At 40.3% G+C, this 22,121-nt stretch overlaps 1 protein-coding gene across 2 annotated transcripts in view; it reads left to right on the forward strand.

The window, feature by feature from the left end:
- The window catches only part of LOC120523103 (intraflagellar transport associated protein), a 112,922-nt gene that overhangs the window by 83,656 nt on the left and 7,145 nt on the right, over window positions 1-22,121 (forward strand). Inside the window, exons 7-8 of one of the 2 annotated variants that reach the window (XM_039744091.1) lie at window positions 8,765-8,892; window positions 9,465-9,948. In XM_039744091.1, coding sequence (XP_039600025.1) covers window positions 8,765-8,892; window positions 9,465-9,554 — 218 coding nt within the window. In that variant the 3' untranslated portion in view covers window positions 9,555-9,948. Of the gene's footprint in view, window positions 1-8,764; window positions 8,893-9,464; window positions 9,949-22,121 lie in introns of those variants that run through there. The other variant, XM_039744083.1, reaches the window with a different exon arrangement.

The raw sequence follows: 22,121 nt of genomic DNA on the forward strand, positions 1-22,121 counted from the left end.
TTGACTTCTAGGAAGAAATATTCATTTTCCCACAGTTTCTGAAATTTTCTGCTTTCACTTGCTATTGTGCGTTTCTTTGGTTCTGCCATTTTTGGTCACCCTTAGCAAAATTGTTCTTTGGTTGCGCTTGTTTGTGAAGACGCTGCCTTGATCAGAACAGTAGCTCCGCCTTGTGTTAAAAGTACAATACAGTTAAGAACAAGTTTCGTATGTGGACCACATTTAATTATATTTTTAGAATTTGCTACTGGCCAATTAAAAATGGACCATGGGCCATAGTTTGGACACCCCGACTTAGATGATGAAAATGTTTTGTCCATATAAACCCCAAAATCCTTTTCAGAGGTTGCTCCCTGCAGTGTCTCTCATCTTGTATTTATAATTGACTAGCTGTGTTAAGCCCGTGCTGTAAAAATTATGGGGTCCTAGAAACTATTGAAATCATCAGACAAAAAAGTGAAATGTGGAGATGTCAGGTAATTGAAAGGAACTACTCTGGGCATCTCTCTCCTAGGAGGTTTCATTTTGCTGACGTGCTTGCTTCGCTTGTGTTATTAGCGGCTAAGCGAATTTTCTGTATCCTCTGAGGTGGAGCCCTTACCCCGACTCCACCTCTCACTTCCAAGCCGGACAGACACACACACACACACACACTTCCATGTGTAGACGTTTATATATATTTAGGAGGCCCAGGCACCTCCCGGACCCAGAGGTGACTGTATGCAGAGGGTGTAGACCTATACATACCTGGGAGAGCAGCTGGGTGGTAAATTGGACTGGACTACCAATACTGATGCTCTGTGTAAGAAAGGACAAAGCCGACTATACTTCCTTAGAAGACTGGCATCCTTCAACATCTGCAATAAGATGCTGCAGATGTTGTTTCAGATGGTTGTGGTGAGCACCCTCTTCTACACGGTGGTGTGCTGGGGAGGCAGCATAAAGAAGAGGGACGCCTCATGCCTGGACAAACTGGTGAGGAAGGCAGGCTCTATTGTAGGCATGGAGCTGGACAGTTTGACATCCATGGCAGAGTGACGGGCGCTGAGCAGACTCCTGTCAATCATGGAGAATCCACTGCATCCACTGAACAGGATCATCTCCAGCCAGAGGAGCAGCTTCAGCGACAGACTGCTGTCACCGTCCTGCTCCACTGACACACTGAGGAGACCACACACTATGCGACTCTTCTATCTATCTATCTATCTATCTATCTATCTATCTATCTATCTATCTATCTATCTATCTATCTATCTATCTATCTATCTATCTATCTATCTATCTATCTATCTATCTATAAGATGTTCCTTTTTGCCAATGTGTAGCATTTTGTATTTTCTTACATTAAACAGCATTTTCGAGATGAAGATTATCATTGGTGCCCTCGGATCTTACACTTCTCCATCTAACTGAATTTTCCTTGGTTTCAGAGATCGATACACATAACGATCATTGAAATGGGACAGTTGCTTGTACTGTATATTGACATAAGGAATACAAGATGAACACATAAGAAAGAAGACACTGTTTTAGTTTGTTGAAAGGCTTTCTTGAGTTTCTTAATGTTACCAGCCTTTTTCTTTTTTATTTTGTCTTTTCTCTTTAGCATGAATTCACAGTTAGTTCACACTTTCTTGGTCAAAAGCACAACTGTGGGAAAGGGAAAGGCTGAAGTGTTAGGTTGCAACTCACAGCTCTCTTGTTTCCAGTTTGGCTGAAAGCATGTAAAAGTCTGGCATTTCCTGACACAATTATCCCACAGTAACAACGAAGCAAGTCTCTGGCTTGACTGCCCACTTGCTTTATCAAGGAAGATTTTATGATACAACACCTTTAAAGAGATACCTGCTGCGGTGTGGACTACTCAAGTCTCTGCTACACATGCAAATGACGTAAACTGATTGCCATGGAGTATACTTGTTTGTCTTTGCAATGTAATTATCTGTCTGTGTTTTATGAAAGAAACTAAATTTTACTGTTTGCTTAACTGGAGGAATAGAGAACTTTATTGACAAAATGTTTATAGCAACCTAGTGCAGGGTCCAGACCTGAGAGGAACATGCTCCTCAGGTGACCACAACCTGCCCGACAGCCCATTTTAATTACTGATTTGTAACTTGTCTTGGTTTCCTGACTAGTGCTTTGCATAGACCTAGAAAGTCATTCTTGGTTTACATTTGGAGCCCACATTTTCAGACTAGTTTCTTATTATCCTAGGAATTAAATACAGTCTTACATGATTAGCAGTGTGACAAAGTAATAGAAATAAAATCAATTCATTCTGATTACAGGGCACTCTTGTTTTGTCCCAAACCCAGTGTAATGTCATGGAGGAAGACACCATTCAAAATAAACTCCTGCTGCCTCCTAACTTACAGACAAAGCCCTGTGTATCCATGATGATGGCTACATCCTTAAAGTCACATCACATTAGATGACTTTTCCCACAGTTTTTAAGCAGTCATAGCCTAGACTAATGTAATCTTCTAATGTGAGATGGTGGTAGTCGCAGCGTGAAAGGCAGTCATCTAGTCTGACATACCCAGCAACTAACTCCAACTAGTCCAGGACTTGCCCCGACAAAATCAAACAGGTTCTCCTCTGTGTACATCCAAGAATATGTTCTATAGATAGATAGTATTTAGGCAGAGATAGATATATAGATAGTACTTGGTGTAATAGGCAGGATTACTCAGATAGATAGTATTTGGTGTAGTAGGCAGGATTACGTAGATTTATTTTTAATTTGTTTTTTAATTTGAACTAACTAACTTTATATGCACAAGGGTCTTTCTGTCACAAAGCTTCCTGTAACAGCCCCAGGTGCTCCGCCAGTTCTGAGCTTTAGCATGTAAGGAGGCAGGAAATTCCCGGGTAGTGGACAGGAAGAGTTAAACATATAACAAATATTTAACCCTAACCCAAAGGACCAACTACAACCTCTAACTTGTAGCCTTGATTAATGTAATCTTAGTGAGATGATGGTATTCACGGCGTGAAGGTTAGTCGTCTAGTCTGACATACCCAGCGACTCACTCCAATTAGTCCAGGACTTGCCCCTACAAAATCAAACAGTTGTGATTTTGTGTTTAGTTGTAGAGGCGGGCTCTGTGTGCATGAGAGTTGACAACCAATGAATGCTCTTTCGGAAGTCTAATTCATTTAAAGCAGCAACAAGGAATAAGGAGTGTGGGTGTGTTGGACATCACAAACTGAAGGGAAGCTCTTATGTCTCATGTTTTGCACACCACAGAAAAAAGAGAAATAAAAAGACAGAGACGTTGATCAAATTCACCATTCCTGTTACCAATTGTACATTACCAGCACCGTCAGGCAGCATGCATTTGGCTGTTGGAGAAATGGCCAAGTGCAACTCTCTTTGAATGTCAGTATGCAGTTGTATGATTTGTGATTTTCTGTAGTTCGAACTGACATGGTCTATCAATGAGATCAGCAGCTGCAAATCTGACACGACTAGAATTTCAGTAATGTGACTCAGTACCCAGCACTTTACATAAAACTCCCAGATCTCTCTTTTCATCTCTTGCCTCTCTTCCTCCTTCCAGTTGTGCCCTTTCCTTAACTCACCTTCTGGCCAGATCTCAAGTGGCTAGTGAATAAGAAACATCTTTATTCTTCACTGTGACTACTTCCAAGAATATGTTCTATAGATAGATAGATAGTGCCACATATGTGCGCATGGGAGGCAGCTAAAGGGCTTGAATGCGAGTAATTCCAAGCCAGACTGGGAGGTAGCGGAGTGCACTGACTCTTTTCCTCGCTTTTCTGTAGATCGTTCACAGAAAATTCCACCTGGACCTGATGATGTCATTCTTGGTTCCGGCACCTTTCCTCTGTCCCCTCAGTTCTGCTCTGGACTCCAATCTGTACATATCAGTACAAACCTTTAAACCATTTTGCAGCCAGGGAATAATATACGGGTGGCTTCCCCAATCCTTTCTGTGGCTTTTTTTTAATTTTTATGACAACAATTAGATAGTATTTGGTGTAGTAATCGGGATTACTCAGATAGATAGATATTATTTTCCCTTACCCACAGTTGTGCTTTTGACCAAGAAAGTGTGAAACTATCTGTTCATGCCAAAAAGAAAAGACTAAACATTAAGAAACTCTAGAAAGCCTTTCAACAAACTAAAACAGTTTCTTCTTTCTTATATGTCCATCTTGCATTCCTTATGTTAATATATAGTATAATCAACTGTCCCATTTCAATGATCGTTACGTGTATCAATCTCTGAAACCAAGGAAAATTCAGTTAGATTGAGAAGTGTAAAATCAGGTGGGCACCTTTGACAAGCTTCATCTCGAAAATGCTGTTTAATGTAGGAAAACACAAAATGCTTCACGTTGGCATAAAGGAACATCTTATAGATAGATAGATAGCATGTGGTGTAGTAGGCAGGATTACAACAACAACAACAACATTTATTTCTATAGCACATTTTCATACAAACAGTAGCTCAAAGTGCTTTACATGTTAAAGAATAGAAAAATGAAAGACACAATTATAAAACAAAATAAATCAACATTAATTAACATCGAATAAGAATAAGGTTCAATGGTCAGGGGGGACAGAAAAAACAAAAAACTCCAGGCGGCTGGAGAAAAATAAAATCTGTAGGGATTCCAGACCATGAGACCACCCAGTCCCCTCTGGGCATTCTACCTAACATAAATGAAACAGTCCTCTTTGTATTTAGGATTCTCATGGAAGGGCTTGATGATGATGATGGTCACGTAGACTTCTGCCTTTTAATCCGTCCATCATTGTTGGAGCATCATGAAGCTTTGAGTAGGTGGAGGTGGCGCAGGCCACCACCACAAAGAAACCGGAAAAAGAAACAGAAGAGAGAGTAGGGGTCAGTACGGATTTTAGAGCCACCATGAATAGTTATTTTGGGGAAATTCAATATATAGAGTATCAGGATTAAGTTAAATTAAGATTAAAATGAAGTTATAAAAAGGCCATGTTACAGTAATGTGTTTTCAGCAGTGTTTTAAACTGCTCTACTGTATCAGCCTGGCGAATTCCTGTTGGCAGGCTATTCCAGATTTTAGGTGCATAACAGCAGAAGGCCGCCTCACCACTTCTTTTAAGTTTTGTTCTTGGAATTCTTTTTTTTTTTTTTTTTTTATTTATTAATTTTATTACAATCAATACATAGCAATCAAGTTTTTACAAAAAAAAAGAATTAAGAACAGATCGATCCCCACCCTTGAGAGAGAGAGCAAGCCAAAGCGAGTGTAAAATTTAAGGCTTTTAAAAATACCTAACTCAACAAATTCTCTGTGCTTTATAAAATCATTTCAAAATATTACTGATTAGATCCTGCCATGTTTTTAAAAAGTCTGCACAGATCCTCTAACTGAGTATTTGATTTTTTCCAATTTTAAATAATATAACACATCAGTTTCCCACTGACTTAAAGAGGAGAGTTTGGGTTCTTCCAGTTTATCAGAATAAGTCTGCGTGCCAACAGTGTAGTGAATGCAATCACAATTTGTTTGTCTTTCTCCACTTTAAGACCCTCTGGAAGACCCCAAACACAGCTGTTAATGGGTTAGGAGGGATTGTGAGTCCAAGGCTGTCTGAGAGGTAATTAAAAATTTTTGTCCAGAATAATGTTAATTTGGAGCAGGCCCAGAACATGTGACCTAGTGAGGCTGGGGCTTGGTTGCAACGTTCGCAGGTTGGATCTCGCCCTGGAAACATTTTGAGAGTTTTAGTCGAGACAGATGTGCTCGATATATAATTTTGAGTTGTATAATTGTATGCTTTGCGCATATGGAGCTTGAGTGAATTCTCTGCATTGCTACTTTCCACTCCTTTTCTGATATATTAATTGAGAGGTCTTTTTCCCAGTGTCCTCTTGGACCTTTGAAAGGAAGGGATTGTAAAATGATTTTATATATTGTAGAGATGGAGTCTAACTCCTTGAAATTGAGCAATAATTTTTCCAGCGTGGACGAGGGTGCAAGATGAGGAAAATCTGGAAGGTTCTGTTTAACAAAGTTCCTGATTTGAAGATAGTGAAAGAAGTTTGTAGCTGGAATGTTAAATTTGGAATGTAATTGTTCATAGGATGCAAAGGCGTTGTCTATATAAAGATCTCTAAGCAAGTTAATTCCAAATTTTTTCCAGATATTAAAAACTGCATATGTTTGTGAAGGTTGAAAGAGGTGGTTCTTTTGCAGGGGTGCCACAGAAAGAAGCTTCTCCGTCTTAAAATGCTTTCTACATTGGTTCCAAATTCTAAGTGAGTGGAGCACAATTGGGTTATTAGTGTATTGCCGATAGCGTGTGTTTATTGGAGCACAAAGCAAGGAATACAAAGAAGTACTGCAGGATTTTACTTCTATTGCGGTCCATGCCAGTATATGTTCTTCTATTTGTGTCCAGGTTCTTATCGACTGTATATTTGCCGCCCAGTAATAAAACTGGAAGTTAGGTAGAGCCATGCCGCCTTCTGCCTTTTGTCTTTGTAGGGTCGCTCTTTTGATGCGTGGATGTTTAGAATTCCAAATAAATGAGGTTATTGTTGAATCTAATTGCTTAAAGAACGATTTATTAATGTATATTGGTATGTTTTGAAATAAAAAAGGAGCTTAGGAAGAATGTTCTTGGAATTCTAAGGAGACACTCATTTGAGGATCTAAGGTTACAATTTGGAATATAAGGTGTCAGACATTCCGATATATAAGATGGAGCAGATTATTTAAGGCTTTATAAACCATAAGCAGAATTTTAAAGTCAATTCTGAATGACACAGGTAACCAGTGTAGTGACATTAAAACTGGAGAAATGTGTTCGTATTTTCTTTTCCTAGTTAGGATTCTAGCAGCTGCATTCTGCACTCGTTGCAAACGATTTATATCTTTTTTGGGTAGTTCTGAGAGGAGTGCATTACAGTAATCTAGTCGACTGAAAACAAACGCGTGAACTAATTTCTCAGCATCTTTCAAAGATATAAGCGGTCTAACTTTACTTATGTTTCTTAAGTGAAAAAATGCTGTCCTAGTGGTATGATGAGTATGTGATTTAAAATTCAGATTACAGCCAACAATCACCCCTAAGCTTTTTACCTCCGTCTTGACTTTTAATCCTAATGTATCCAGTTTATTTCTGATAACCTCATTGAATCCATTATTGCCAATTACTAAAATTTCAGTTTTCTCTTTATTTAGTTTGAGAAAATTACTATTCATCCATTCAGAAATACCAGTAAGACATTGTGTTAGTGTATCAAGAGAGTCGGAGTCATCAGGAGCTATTGAGAAGTACAGCTGTGTGTCATCAGCATAGCTGTGGTAGCTCACATTGTGCTCTGAGATAATCTGACCTAACGGAAGCATGTAGATTTAGAAGAGCAGCAGACCCAGGATAGAGCCCTGTGGACCACCATATCGGATATCAGGGGTCTTTGAGTTGTAATTCCCACAACTAACAAAAAATTTTCTCCCTGTCAGGTAGGATTCAAACCAATTTAAGACCCTGCCAGAGAGGCCCACCCATTGACTAAGGCGATTTCTAAGAATGTTGTGATCAATGGTGTCAAATGCAGCACTCAGATCTAAGAGGATGAGAACAGATAAATGGCCTCTGTCTGCATTTACCCGCAAGTCATTTACTACTTTAACGAGTGCAGTTTCTGTGCTGTGATTTGTTCTAAAACCCGACTGAAATTTATCAAGAATAGCAGGTTTATTGAGGTGGTCATTTAACTGCATAATGACTGCCTTCTCAGAACTTTACTTAAGAAAGGCAGGTTAGAGATGGGGCTAAAATTTTCAAGAGCTGAGGGGTCGAGATTATGTTTCTTAAGTAGGGGTTTAACTACAGCAGTCTTAAGACAGTCTGGGACGACCCCAGTATCTAGTGACGAATTTACTATGTCCAGAACATTATCAATTAGCACGCCTGATACTTCTTTGAAAAACCTTGTTGGTATTGGGACAAGGACACAGGTGGAGGGTTTTAATTGAGAGATTATTTTCTTTAAATCAGGTAAATCTATCCTAGTGAAAGAGTTTAATTTGTTTATAACAGGATGCTGGGGTTTAGGAGGATCCTTAGTGTTGGAGGGATATACTATGTTATTTCTAATATCATTAATTTTTTGATTGAAAAATACAGCGACAGCCTCACAGGTTTCACTGGAAGCATTTAGGAGGCATTCCTTTGAGCTACCTGGGTTTAGTAGGTGATCACTCAATAGTAGGATTACTCAAATAGAGAGATAGTATTTGGTGCAGTAGGTAGGATTACTCAAATAGACAGATAGAGTAAATAAATCGTTAGTATTTGGTATAGTAGGCAGGATTACTCAAATAGACAGATAGAGTAAATAAATCGTTAGTATTTGGTATAGTAGGCAGGATTAATCAGATTGATTTTTTTTTTTTTCTTTTTCATTTGTTTGTTCATTCGAACTAACTCTATATACACAACGGTCTTTCTCTCTCAAAGCCTCCTGTAACAGCCCCAGGTGCTCCTCCAGTACTAAGCTTTAGCTGTCATGTAAGGAGGTTGGAAACCCGCAGGTAGTGAGCAGGAGGAGTTAAACATATAGCCCAAAGGACCAACTACATCCTGACCTCTAACATTCATTCCATTGTACCAGTCTTGTGATACTGTCAATGAAGAATGGGTGATCTTTTGCAATATGTGTTTTACATTTAAAGGTACGGGAAAATATGAAGCCTCTTCCAATGTCTTAACCAATTTTTTTTTTTTTTCTTTCAGGTCATATGCTACTGCCAGGAGAAGTAGAAGGTGAACGACAACCATACCTGCCTTCATTTGTACACCATACCCAACTTGAGATTTGTACATTAGACTCTGAGCACAAGCAGGCAGCATCATCCACAGAGGTACAGTTTATAGTTTTGAACAATTTAAACCACCTCATAATAAAGCATGTCCGTAGTTTGTTGGTTTTGGCACAGAAGAATGATCAGGCATTAACATTTATAGGTTGTAACTATTTAGTTGTTTCCTGATTAAACCCCATTTGTAATATTCTGAAATTTCCTCCTCCTAGGTGTTTGCTAACCAAAACTTTAAATTTAAACCTCTGGCAGTTTACTGACAGCTTTTCACCATTTTAGGTCATTCATTGCACTTCAGCTGATTATATTTAAAGAAAAACTTCTAAAACTTTTGACCTATAGTGTGTGTGTGTGTGTGTGTATCCGAGAGCACGTTCGCAAGTCCACTTTGTTCATAAATCCTGCGTAGGCACCCAATGAACACAATGCAACCCCCAACCCTCAACTGCTATAGAAAACGTGTACCTGTACAGTTATTTGCACATAGGAAAATAACTTTAAAAGTTAATATTTGCATTTTGTTACAGAATTCTTGTGTATTTTAATAATAAACAAAAAGTGAATTTTCGTTTCCATTGTTTTCCATCAGCTGATATCACTGTTTATGCTTTCAGGTATCCTACGTATGCAGACCTAACCCTCCTCTCCTCAACTCCCATCGAAAACATATTTGTACTGTACAGTACACAAGAAAGTGCTTTTAAAAGTTAATATTTGTATTTTTTTGTTATAGATTTCTAGTGAGTTTTAACAACAAACAACTGAAAAGTTATTTTTTATCCCCATTGTTTTCCATCAGCTGATCTCAGTACAATAGAGTACCTTGCCGCTAGCAAACAAGCTTACGTGATTGTCTTCAAATGCACTTCTGGCCGCCTTAATATTGATGCCATGTAAGTGTTCATAGTGAAGATTCATGAAAGGTTTTGAAATGAGGACAAAAAAGTACTTCCAGCACACGTAAACTGGAGTTGGCATCAGAATAAAACCCCTCGCTAAACCTGTGGTACTCCTAATGTGATGGTCATATCTGAAAATCATACATTAGAGTCATTTAGGACAAGTCAATGACAGCAAACTGTTCACAAGATGTGACCGAAGGTCCCTATTGCGTCTGCGTTCCACCACACTTCTTGGTTTTGTATGGTATTCGGGATTCCATGAGCAACCGCTCGTTCGACACAAAGTCAAACCAACGATACCCAAGGATTCTCCGGAAAGACACAATACCAAAGGAGTCCAGTCTTCGTCTCAGATCACTGGAAAGCGTTGATGTCTCGCAACCATATAGCAAGTGAGTGCAGGTCATTATTTTGCATTGATGAAGTCCCTTGTCCTTTGTACCCACCACCGGTCAGTACTTCTGTTTAGATGGTTTAACTTGCGACCTCTGGCAGAGCACCTGGAAGACTATAGAGGAAGTAAAAATTATAACAAGGTTTGTATGTAAAACAGTGATGTGGTAGCATCAAAGGGTGAGAGGTGATGGCCAGCATTTTTGGTCATCTCTGTCTTCCCACACCGGTGTGCCACCAGAACCTAACCCCATTTTCCCCATAGAATCAATGCTTTTGTCTCTGTGGTGTTTTTTAGGAATGTAACCCCCACAGATAATGACAATTGACTGTGAATAACTACAAATGAGTCGAGAGTGTTATGCCCCATGTGATAGAAGCCTTGAACAGACCAAATCTCTGGGTATCTGTATTTGTAACCGACCAGACCCAGTGGGTGAGACGCAGAAATACAAGATATCTGTAAAAAATGAATTCCTGTTATATTCCACCAAGTGCCAGTTATTTACAATTGGTGTCAAGTAATTATCAAACACCACTTAATGGTATGACACAATTGTAAGTGTTGTAGTGGCCATGAAGATGCTACAATTTACACCGTCTGATGTCGGCGAGTTGTTTATTTTATTACAAGGACCCTAGAAACACACCCAGCCTTGGCCTGGCACTCTTACACAGAGACACTTATAAAGAGGCTCAATGAATCGACGATAAAGTATCGTGGAACAAATAAAGAAGCAAAATAGAAACAGATACGCAAACGCCCTCAGTTCCCAGACTGCGATACTAATTTAAGAAATACTGCACAAATGAAACCAAACAAAACACTACAAAGATAATAATAAAAAAAAAACGCAAAATACTAGATAACAAAGAAACCAACTCTTTCATGCAAAACGCAGTCCAGTACAACAGATGTGATGATGGTGCAAATGAATAGAGATGCCGGTGAACAGTTTACGGAATGGTATGAAAGTTTTGTCCTACCATGTTCTAGTTGTTGTGTGAAGATCTGTAGAAGTTGGGAGCGCTCTCCTGACAAAGATTTTTACCAACCCAGACAAAATCGCATGAACAAGCACATAAATCAAGAAACATCTTGTCTGAAGAAGGGGCCTGAGTTACCTCGAAAGCTTGCATATTGTAATTTTTTTTTAGTTAGCCAATAAAAGGTGTCATTTTGCTTGACTTTTCACTACATAAATCAAGAAAGAAACTGTACTCTAAAAGTGGTTGTATTCCAAAGGTGGTGCAAGAAGCCTAAAAATGAATAAACACAGATGATCAAGATTCCTTCAGTATCTTTTTCGCTCCTTTTTAAAGAGACCGGCTAATTAGTTACCTTCCCAACAATCCACTCTGATGGTGCCTAATGGTGCAATACTACCGAGGCTGCTGGGAGCTGTTGGAAATGAAAGTAACGCTGCTGCAGATTGACTGTATACAGTATTTACAGTGACGCCAAAATATGAACAATGAAGAAAAATAAATAAAACAACAAATCTTCTTCGTCTTTCAACAGATACTGTTCAGTAAAGGCTCTTTACTCGAGGGGAGCACGTACTAATGCACATTCTCACATCTTTATGCATAAATCCCCCACTGGAGTGCTTTTTCGTTAAGCTCCAGGTATAATGCATTTTATTTAATAGGCGCCTTTCTTATCACTCAAGGTCACCTTACAATAGAGTTAAACAACAATTAATAAAATAAAAACAAGAAAATGATAAATCACAAAGCAATAATTAGTGAACAAACAAATATGACAGGCAGTAACAGTGTAGAATTAACAATTGATATGCCAGCTTGAAAAGAAAAGTTTTGAGGGTAGTTTTAAACTGTGTTATTGAATCAAGCTGATGAATATGAGAGGGAAGAGAATTCCCAAGTTAAAGAGCACTAGGAGAGACGCTCGAGCTCCCATTGAACTGAGTTTGACGTGTGGCACAGAAAGTAGAGCTGCAGATGAAGATCTGAGAGAGCGAGAGGAGTGTCAGTCTGTAGGAGATCAGTGAGGTTGTGGAGAGCTTTAAATGTTCAGAGCGGGATTTTGAATTGCATTCTGTAGTTAACTGGGAGCCAGTGAAGTTGAGAGAGAATAGGTGTGATATGTTCAGTGGATTTTGAACAGGTTATTATCCTGGCAGCAGAATTTTGAATAAGCTGTAAGTAATGAATACGTTTTTGTGGAATGTCAGATAGAATAGCGTTACAATAATCCATACGTGAGGTGACTAGGGCATTAACCGATACTTCAGTATTGTGCTGGGTAAGAACAGGGCGAAACCTAGAAATGTTTTGGAGATAGAAGAAGGCAGTCCAAGAAATGGTACTTATATAAGAAGAAAAAGAGAGAGTACTGTCAAGAATAATGCCCAGGCTCTTAACTTGGGATGAAATGTTTGTGGTAATATTGTTAATTAAAAGAGAAGAACGCTTAACCTTAGCAAGGGTAGATTTAGAGCCAATGAGGAGCCACCTCCGTTTTATTGCTGTTTAGTTGGAGGAAATTGTGAGTCATCCATGTCTTTATGTCTTGGAGACATGCCAACTGGAGGGAAAACAGAAGTGGATTTAGATAGATAGATAGATAGATGTGAAAGGCACTATATAATAGATAGATAGATACTTTATTAATCCCAAAGAAAAATTCACATAATCCAGCAGCAGTATACTGATACAAAGAAACAATATTAAATTAAATAGTAATAAAAATGAAAAAAATGAAAAAATAAAATAAAATTAATGTTAGCAATTACTCCCCCGGATGGAATTGAAGAGTCGCATAGTGTCGGGGAGGAACGATCTCCTCAGTCTGTCAGTGGAGCAGGACGGTGACAAAAGTCTGTCACTGAAGCTACTCCTCTGCCTTGAGATGACACTGTTCAGTGGATGCAGTGGATTCTTCATGATTGACAGGAGTTTGCTTAATGCCCGTCGCTCTGCCACAGATGTTAAACTGTCCAACTTTACTCCTTCAATACAGCCTGCCTTCTTAACAAGTTTGTCCAGGCATGAGGCGTCTTTCATCTTTATGCTGCCACCCCAGCACACCACCGCGTAGAAGAGGGCACTCGCCACAACCGTCTGGTAGAACATCTGCAGCATCTTACTACAGATGTTGAAGGATGCCAACCTTCTCAGAAAGTATAATCGGCTCTGACCTTTCTTACATAGAGCATCAGTATTGGCAGTCCAGTCCAATTTGTCATCCAGCTGCACTCCCAGATATTTATAGGATATTTAGTGGATAGATATAGCTGTGTGTCATCAGCATAGCAATGAAACTTAATACCATGGTGCCGGAAGATATTACCTATTTGGAAGATATAAATAAGAAAAAAAGCGGCCCCAAAACAGAACCCTGCGGAACTTAAAAGCCCTTTATTTGAACAAATTGCTTCCTATCAGTGGGGTAGGAAGAAAACCACTGGAGAACAAGGCCAGAGACTCCAAAACTAGCTAGATGTTTCAAAAGTATCTGGTGAGATATGGTGTCAAATGCAGAGCTGAGGTCAAGAAGCACAAGAATTGATAAAAGTCCCATGTCAGCTGCCCGGAGAAGATCATTTGTAATCTTGACCAGGGCAGTTTCTGTGCTGTATTTAGGGCAAAACCCAGATTGAAACTGTTCAAAAAGGTTATTGTTTAAAAGGAGGGACTGGAGGTAAGAGGCAACTATCTTTTCAAGACTTTTGGATATAAATGGAACATTTGAAATAGGCCGATAATTGTTAATAATATTTGGGTCTAAACCAGGTTTTTTTCAGAATTGGAGTAATTGAGGCTGTTTTTAGTGAGAAGGGGGACCATGCCTGTAGTAATGGAAGAGTTACAGTAACTATAGTAGTTATCATGGGGGAAATATGAGACAGATAGGACTTAACAAAGATTTTAGGTATTGGATCTAATTGGCGTGTGGAAGAATTAGATTTTGTTACAAGCTCCGAGATATTATTTTCAGCTGGTAAACTGAAATCTGAAAATTAGGGTGGTTGATAAGGGAACATGGGTGATAGTGGAGAGTATGTCATTTTTTTGCAGGAATAGAGGAGGCAAGTTGATGGTGGAATTTTTCAATTTTTGAGTTGAAGAAATCCAAAACAATGCAGCAGTATTTAACTGAGATGTTATGGTGAGCGGCACTTTCTGATGGTGTAATTAACCTGTATGTATGTTATATACCAATAAAAGATAAATAGACTATGAATGGCTATTTATGTTGTAAACAAAATCACTCCATGACACAACATGTCGCACAGAGACATCTAAATATTAGCTGAATGTATGAAGAATGATGGTGACTAACTGGGATTGTGTAGTGTAATGTAACCAAATGAGTAATGGCAGCTGAACGAATTCAAGAGGGAAGTGTCCTGCTAAGCTGGTATCAAAATACAAATGCAGTCATGCCTCAACTTACTGATCCATTCGGCCGTATGTCAGTCACATAGTGAACAAGTAATTGCAGTTGTGGCTCTCTGGTGTGAATACTTGAACTGCCGGTATGGAGTAGCACAAACCAGTCTTTACGCATTTTGGGTCAGTGTAAGGCAGAGCTTCTCAAACACTGGGTCGTGGCTGGTGTACAAGTTGTCTACCAAAGCCAATATTTCTCAATAGTTGGATAGCAGCCCGGGTTGCCATCACTGGTTCACCAGTTCGGTCACCCAAGTGATTGGGAGCACCACACAATATGTTTCCCCATTTCTAAAGGAGCTTGTTTCACCAATGGGACCCCAAAAATTGTGCTCGTTCACCAAGAGGGTGGTTTGCAGTTGCTGCTAATGGGTCATCAATGGATTTTAAAATGCAAACCTCAGCTGCATGACCATGACAGTTGAGAGACACGGGTGTAAGGAACATAAGAATTAGCCATGTGGAGCAGTGCCGATTAAAAAAAATATTAACGGGACCTTGAAGTGTTGGAAAATATATGAGACTAAATGAAATAATGATAGTAATGGTGTCCAAAGATTTATTATTGTGGCAAGTTTTGGCAATTTCTAGAACATTATTACCCTCTTGTTTTCCAGTTGTCCTGACTGTAAGCGCGAATCGCCTCAACTCGATTAGCCGTAAACCAGTACATGACTGTATGGTAAGTTCAAACAGGAATTTCGCTGCAGCAGGGCACCTTGGTGCACCACCTGAGCATCAAAGAAATTTGTGTTATAAGGGAATGTGGCTTTAGCAGGAAGTGATGGCCAGTGGTGGCGGTTTTACAGGTGTAAAGGGAGGAGTCAGTAAGTGCAACCTCGCTCGGTCAGGAGTAAGCATAACATTCTCAAAAGGCCCCTGAAGATACTTCTTGCTTGTAAAATCCCCCTATATCAAGATACAAGAAGTTTATTGTGTAAGAAAGACGCTATATAGCGCCCGACCCGACACAGATTAGACACAGGAGGCACGTATAAAATTAAATACATTTTTATTTTTCTTCAGCTGTGATACACGTCTTCCCCGTGTCTCACTAGCCCAATTAATCAATCAACATTTATTTATATAGCACATATTCATACAAAAAAAATGTAGCTCAAAGTGCTTTACAAAATGAATAGAAAAATAGAAGACACAATAAAAAATAAACATAAGTCAGCATTAATTAACATAGAATAAGAGTAAGGTCTGATGGCCAGGGTGGACAGAAAAAACAAAAAAAAAACTCCAAAGGCTGGAGAAAAAAAAAATCTGCAGGGGTTCCAGACCACGAGACCACCCAGTCCCCTCTGGGCAATCTACCTAACATAAATCAAACAGTCCTCTTTGGATTTAGGGTTTTCATGGAAGGACCTGATGATGATGGTCACGTAGACTTCTGGCTTTCAGTCCATCAATGTTGGTGCATCATGATGCTTTGAGTAGGTGGTGGTGGCGCAGGCCGCCACCACAAAGAAACCGGAAAAAGAAACAGAAGAGAGAGTAGGGGTCAGTATGGATTTTGGAGCCACTTTGAATAGTTATTATGATGAATTGAACATACAGAGTATCAGTATTAAGTTAAAGTGAAGTTATAAAAAGGCCATGTTAAAGTAATGTGTTTTCAGCAGTGTTTTAAAGTGCTCCACTGTATCAGCCTGGTGAATTCCTCTTGGCAGGCTATTCCAGATTTTAGGTGCATAACAGCAGAAGGCCGCCTCACCACTTCTTTTAAGTTTAGCTTTTGGAATTATAAGGAGACACTCATTTGAGGATCTAAGGTTACGATTTGGAATATAAAATGTCAGACATTCTGATATGTAAGATGGAGCAGATTATTTAAGGCTTTATAAACCATAAGGAGTATTTTAAAGTCAATCCTGAATGACACAGGTAACCAGTGTAGTGACATTAAAACTGGAGAAATGTGTTCGGATTTTCTTTTCCCAGTTAGGATTCTAGCAGCTAGCCCAACACAGTCCCAAGCACACAATAAATACTTTCTTCTTCTTACTCCACCAAGAAGAAGTTAATTAGCCTTAAAACAGGTCACTTATTAAGAAAAGGGTTAAAATGAAAACCTGCAGCCACTGGGGCCCTCCAGGACCGGAGTAGGGGACCTCTGATTTAGAATATCATCCTATACTATATTCTACACACACACATACATATAGGGGGGTTTTACATGTAAGAGTATCTTCAGGGGGTCTTCTAAGAATGTTATGCTTACTCCCAACCGAGCGAAGTTGCACTTACTGACTCCTTCTCCCTTTATACCTGGGGATCCCTGTTCTAAATAGTATCATTTTCACATTTGTTTTATTGAATTCTCAAGACCCTTTTAACAATATAAGTTAATTTTTGTATAAATTAAAGTACAACCCCAATGGCAATAGACGAAAGCAAAATTCATGTCTAGAGACTTTTTTTTTTTGGGGGGGGTAACAAGAAAATGCAAGTGTAATCAGAATATAAGTTTAATGTCACTGTGCTCTGTACAAAAATTATTTTATAAATCCGCTCGCATGTACAGGCCAGGCCAAAGTTAGCACACAGGGGCCCTCAGTATTTAGAAGTGCTAGACCAACATTTGAAGAGAGAAAGTCACAACAACGAAAATGGGCCTTTGTACTATTTCTGTATGTTAGAGATGAAATTGAATCCTCTCCTTGCCTTGTTTGGAACCTGAGTAAGGGCCTGCACGTGGAGAATCAGTATTTCAATTTCAATTCTTTATTGTCATGAGTACAAGTACCATGTACAATGAAATGCTTGCCTGCATGTGCCCCTGCAGACAGTGAACACAGACAAAAAAAAACCCACACACAATAAATAAATTAATATAAATAAGTAAATAAATAAAACCATAATCCTAGGAATGAATAGAAACAGTGGCAAAAGTAAGCAGTGGAGGTGACACAAGGTTGCTGATTGTTCTTGAGTCTGTTCCTGAACCTGGAGGTGCGCGTCCGAATGGACTTTAGTCGCTTCCCAGATGGGAGGAGGGTGAAAAGAAAAGTGCCAGTGCAGGGTGGCTGGGGTCCCGTGTGATACGGTTCACTTTCCTGAGACAGCATGTAGTGTGGGTGTCATGGATCGCATTGAGCTGTGTGCCCGTGATCTGCTGTGCTGTGTTCACCACACGCTGCAGAGCTCTTCAGTCCTGAACTGAGCAATTGCTGTACCAGGATGGATTCCATGGTACAACTGTAGAATCTGCACAGGGTTGTGGGGGACATCCGGGCTGTACTCAGTCTCCTGAGGAAGTAGAGGCGTTGTTGGGCTTTCTTAACTACTGCCGCAGTGTGACTTGACCATTTAAGGTCATCAGTGAGGGTGGCTCCAAAGAATCTAAAGCTGCTGACCTGCTCCACAGCCTCACCTCCAATGTAGATGGTGCTGTGCTCTGCTGCCTGTTTGCAGAAATCCACAATCATCTCCTTAGTTTAGCTAACGTTGAGGGTGAGGTTGTTGTCCTGACACCATTCTGACAGGAGTCTGACCTCCTCCCTGTAGACCGTCTCATCGTCCTCGCTGATCAGACCTGTTACAGTGGTATCGGCAGCAAACTTGAGGATGGTGTTAGAGCTGTACTTAGTTACGCAGTCATGGGTGTAGAGAGAGTAAAGGAGGGAGCTCAGCACGCTGCCCTGTGGGGTGCCAGTGTTGATGGTGATGATGGAGGAGGTTTTTCCACCAACACGCACTTGCTGAGGTCTGCCGGTGTGGAAGTCCAGTACCCAGTTGCACAGTGAAGAGCTAAGCCCCAGGTCGAGGAGTTTAGCGATGAGCTGGGATGGAATGACAGTGATAAATGCAGAGCTGTAGTCCACAAACAGAAGCCTGGCATAACAGTTCTTGTTCTCCAGATGAGACAGGGTGGTGTGAAGTGTCATGGAGATGGCATCCTCAGTGGACCTGTTGCAACAGTAGGGGGGTCCAGACTGTCAGGGATGATGTCCTTGATATGTTCTAGCACCAGCCTCTCAAAGCACTTCATGGCTCTGGGGGTAAGTGCTACTGGGCGGTAATCATTAGGGCAGTCTACTTTATTTTTCTTTGGGACAGGGATGATGGCTGTGTGCTTGAAGCAGGTGGGGACAGATGAAACTCTCAGAGATGTGTTAAAAATATCCGTAAAGACAGCAGCTAGCTGGTCACAACATGCTTTTAAAATGCGACCTGAGACTCCGTCTGGGCCAGGTGCTTTGTGAATGCTGAGTCGGGAAAAAGTCTTCCTCATGTCATCCTCAGAGAGACACAGGCTCTCGGGGGGGTCGCACAGGCCTGTGCGTATTAGCGAGCTCAAAGCGAGTGAAAAACACGTTCAACTCATCCGGGAGTATAAAAGACATGGACAGCAGCCAAACACCTCAAAGCCGACGGACGAATGGGTGATAACGTTATCCATCCTGAAAACCCTTCCATCGCAGCGACGAAAAATGGCAGACTGTATACATCGAGATCCCACCTTGGTAATTGTCTTGCCATTTGGCTCCCTTCGTCTGTAATGCCGCGTAAATCGTCATTAAAGACGATTCTCTTAGATGATTCTCATTAAAGATTCTCTTATATGATTTCTTACCGCCATATCACTATGGGAGAGGTATCGCCTTTTAATATTATATCTATATAGTTTTGGGTTACTTACAACGCCGCAATTACAAAAGAACTTATTCCAACTAGGGAGCTAGCGACCCCTAATGGAAATAGCAAGTCAGTCTCTTTCTGGTCCTGACCAATTGACCGCCCGCCGCCATCCTTATCATTTACTGTGCTGCTCTCCGGTCTACAGTAGTCTCTTCTGCTGAACGTAAAGGTATACTTCTTGTTCTCAGCTAAATGCTTTTATTCTCCGTTTTCTGTTAAGTTCACCCTGAACTGTATGATATGCTTAGTGGTTGATTTTAGGGCACCTTGGGTAAAGATATCTGCTAAGTGAGCAGCAATAATAATAATAATGATGATGAGGACGATGATGTGAAATGATGTTGATGTGTGAAGACCCTGACTACAGCAAGCAACACAGTTTAGTGAGTTTATGTGCAGAAATAGCAGGGCACACTCAAGGGGACAGAAGAAATCCCCCCCGTGTTCATCAGTTCAAAGCTGTAATAAAGCAGTCATCTTGTATAAAGCACCCTGCAGACTTGACCTGGAAAGCAGTTTCATTAGTGAATCTTTTTTATGACTTACTGTGAGGAATGAGATGGCCAGTAGCTACCCTGAAGAAGGTGTGGGGCCTGCCTCACCATATCATTTATTAATATTTTCTGCTGAGTTTTATGAACTTTTGTAAGCATTTTTTAATGGATGTTGCAAACATAATTAAATGCTACATTATAGATGTCTGTCTCCTAATAGGTTCTAAGGGGATAACTCATGTGCCTCCTTCTCTCCAGCTCTCCTTTATGGTAAAGGAGTGATGAAAGCACACATTGGGGCCTGCATTGTAGTAATACCTACAAAGAAGGAGGTCAAACCTTTGGCAGAATGGCTTTAAGATTTGACTCACGTTTTTTCAAACTTGCCTGCAGCCTATCTCCCTCCATTAATAAAACAAACACAATGTCTGCTTCATTTAGGAGGAAGGATTATGAATGTCAGTGACAGGTTCCACCTCCGCCTGCATCATTAATGGAGATGGAAGCTTCATTTGAAGATACTTGAACAGATAAAGTGGGGTCCACCACCTGTACAGTGATTGGGGGTGCTGCATCACCAGTACTCCTGCTCACTCAGTGTGTAAAGTTTCCTCACGTCTGCCTTGGTCTTCTCTTGGGCTTCTTTGGTAGACTGTCAGCTGTAAATTGGCCCACTGTGAGCGATCATTGCGGTGTAACCGTCTGCCTTGTGACAGACTGATCTCGTCCTGCGTTGAATCCTTTCTTGCTCTCATTACTGCCTCATTAGGTTAGGTTTTGTCTCCTCTCTGATGTTCATTATGAAAAGCAGATCTGAAACAATGGATGGGTGATTGTAATATCAATTTGCAACTTTGATTGCGCTTTGCTATTCATACTCTTTTCATGGAGTAACAATAAGGGACAATAAGTTACTAACCAACTCTGTTTTTGCCTGTCAACTATACAGGACTGTGAAAAAGTCTTTACCCCTTTCCTGGTATCATCTATTTTGGTATATTTTGTCAAAAGGAATGATTTTAGATCTTTTGACAAAATGTAATCTATATATATATATATATATATATCTTCTTATATAATACGCTACTGTGGCTGTTTGTTTGTCTGTCCAGGACTTTAAATCACCTGTAGCTCGCAAACCGTTTCACCTATTGACTTGAAATTTGGTACACATATACTACGTGATGTCTACTGTCCGCTTTCGGGGTGATGATTTTTATTACTCTTTTTATTTTTATCTTATTTTATTTTAGAATCAACACTCTGCAGCGCGCAACAGGACGGACGTGCGGTGCATGTGTATGGGCGCCGTTCTCATTCCCTACCACCCTCACTAATCATTCTTGAGGCAGATTGAAGACTTAAGTGCCAGCTTAACTGAAAAATTAAAGAAAATGTACTAAGTAATTGCAACACAAAAACTAACTTAATCAGTTTTAATGCGAAAAGATGCCGACGAATTAAAAGAAGCTGCGGGTCGCTAGGGTGGAGAAAAGAAAAGCTGCTCGGGAAGCAGCAAGAGCATCAACCTCTGGGCAAATAAATGCTAGACAGAGACAGAGAAAGAGGAGGAAAACTAGGAATACTCAAGTCAAGTGTATTCACTGCACGTTATTGTGCAGTACGTCGTTACTTGTATAAATATAAAATTCAACATCTGTCTGTATGTCTGTCTGCTTTTCACGAGAGAACTACTTAACGGGTTTAGGTCAAGTTTTTTTCTATAACTTGCTTGAACATTCTGGTTGATTTTGTGACTTCTCTCATTGTGCTTAGTATCATAGTTTGTTTGCAGTAATGTTTTATTTGTTTTATTCCGAGAGAGAGGCAGCTGGCCGAGGGGAGGGGTGGCGATGCCCTTCTTATTCACGCGCCAGCCTCGGGGTGTAACCTTAACTCCGCCTAGCTAGCGAACGAGAGAACTACTTAACGGGTTTATATCAGGTTTTTTTCTATAATTTGCTTGAACATTCTGGTTGATTTTATGGCTTCTCTCCTCGTGCTAAGTATCATAGTTCACTTGCTGTACCAATTTATTTGCGTGAATCCGAGAGACACGCAGCTGGCTGAGGGGAGGGGGGGGGGCGATGCCCTTCTTATTCACACGCCAGCCTCGGGGCGCAACCTTAACTCCACTTAGCTAACAAACGAGAGAACTACTTAACGGATTTAGATCTGTTTTTTTTTTCTATAATTTACTTGAACATTCCAGTTAACTTTGTGGCTTGTCTCATCGTGCTAAGTTTCATATTTTGCTTGCAGGAGCAATATATTTGCGCTAATCAGAGACAAAGGCTGCAGACCAAGGGGAGGAGGAATTGTGACGTCAGGAGTGGGGAGCCGGGTAGGGCCCTCCTCACTGACCTGTTTCACTACTATGTGTGCGTAGCTGCCGGGGACAGCTAGTATTAGA

The sequence above is a fragment of the Polypterus senegalus genome, chromosome 1, assembly GCF_016835505.1.
Source record: "Polypterus senegalus isolate Bchr_013 chromosome 1, ASM1683550v1, whole genome shotgun sequence".
Classification (NCBI taxonomy): domain Eukaryota; kingdom Metazoa; phylum Chordata; class Cladistia; order Polypteriformes; family Polypteridae; genus Polypterus; species Polypterus senegalus.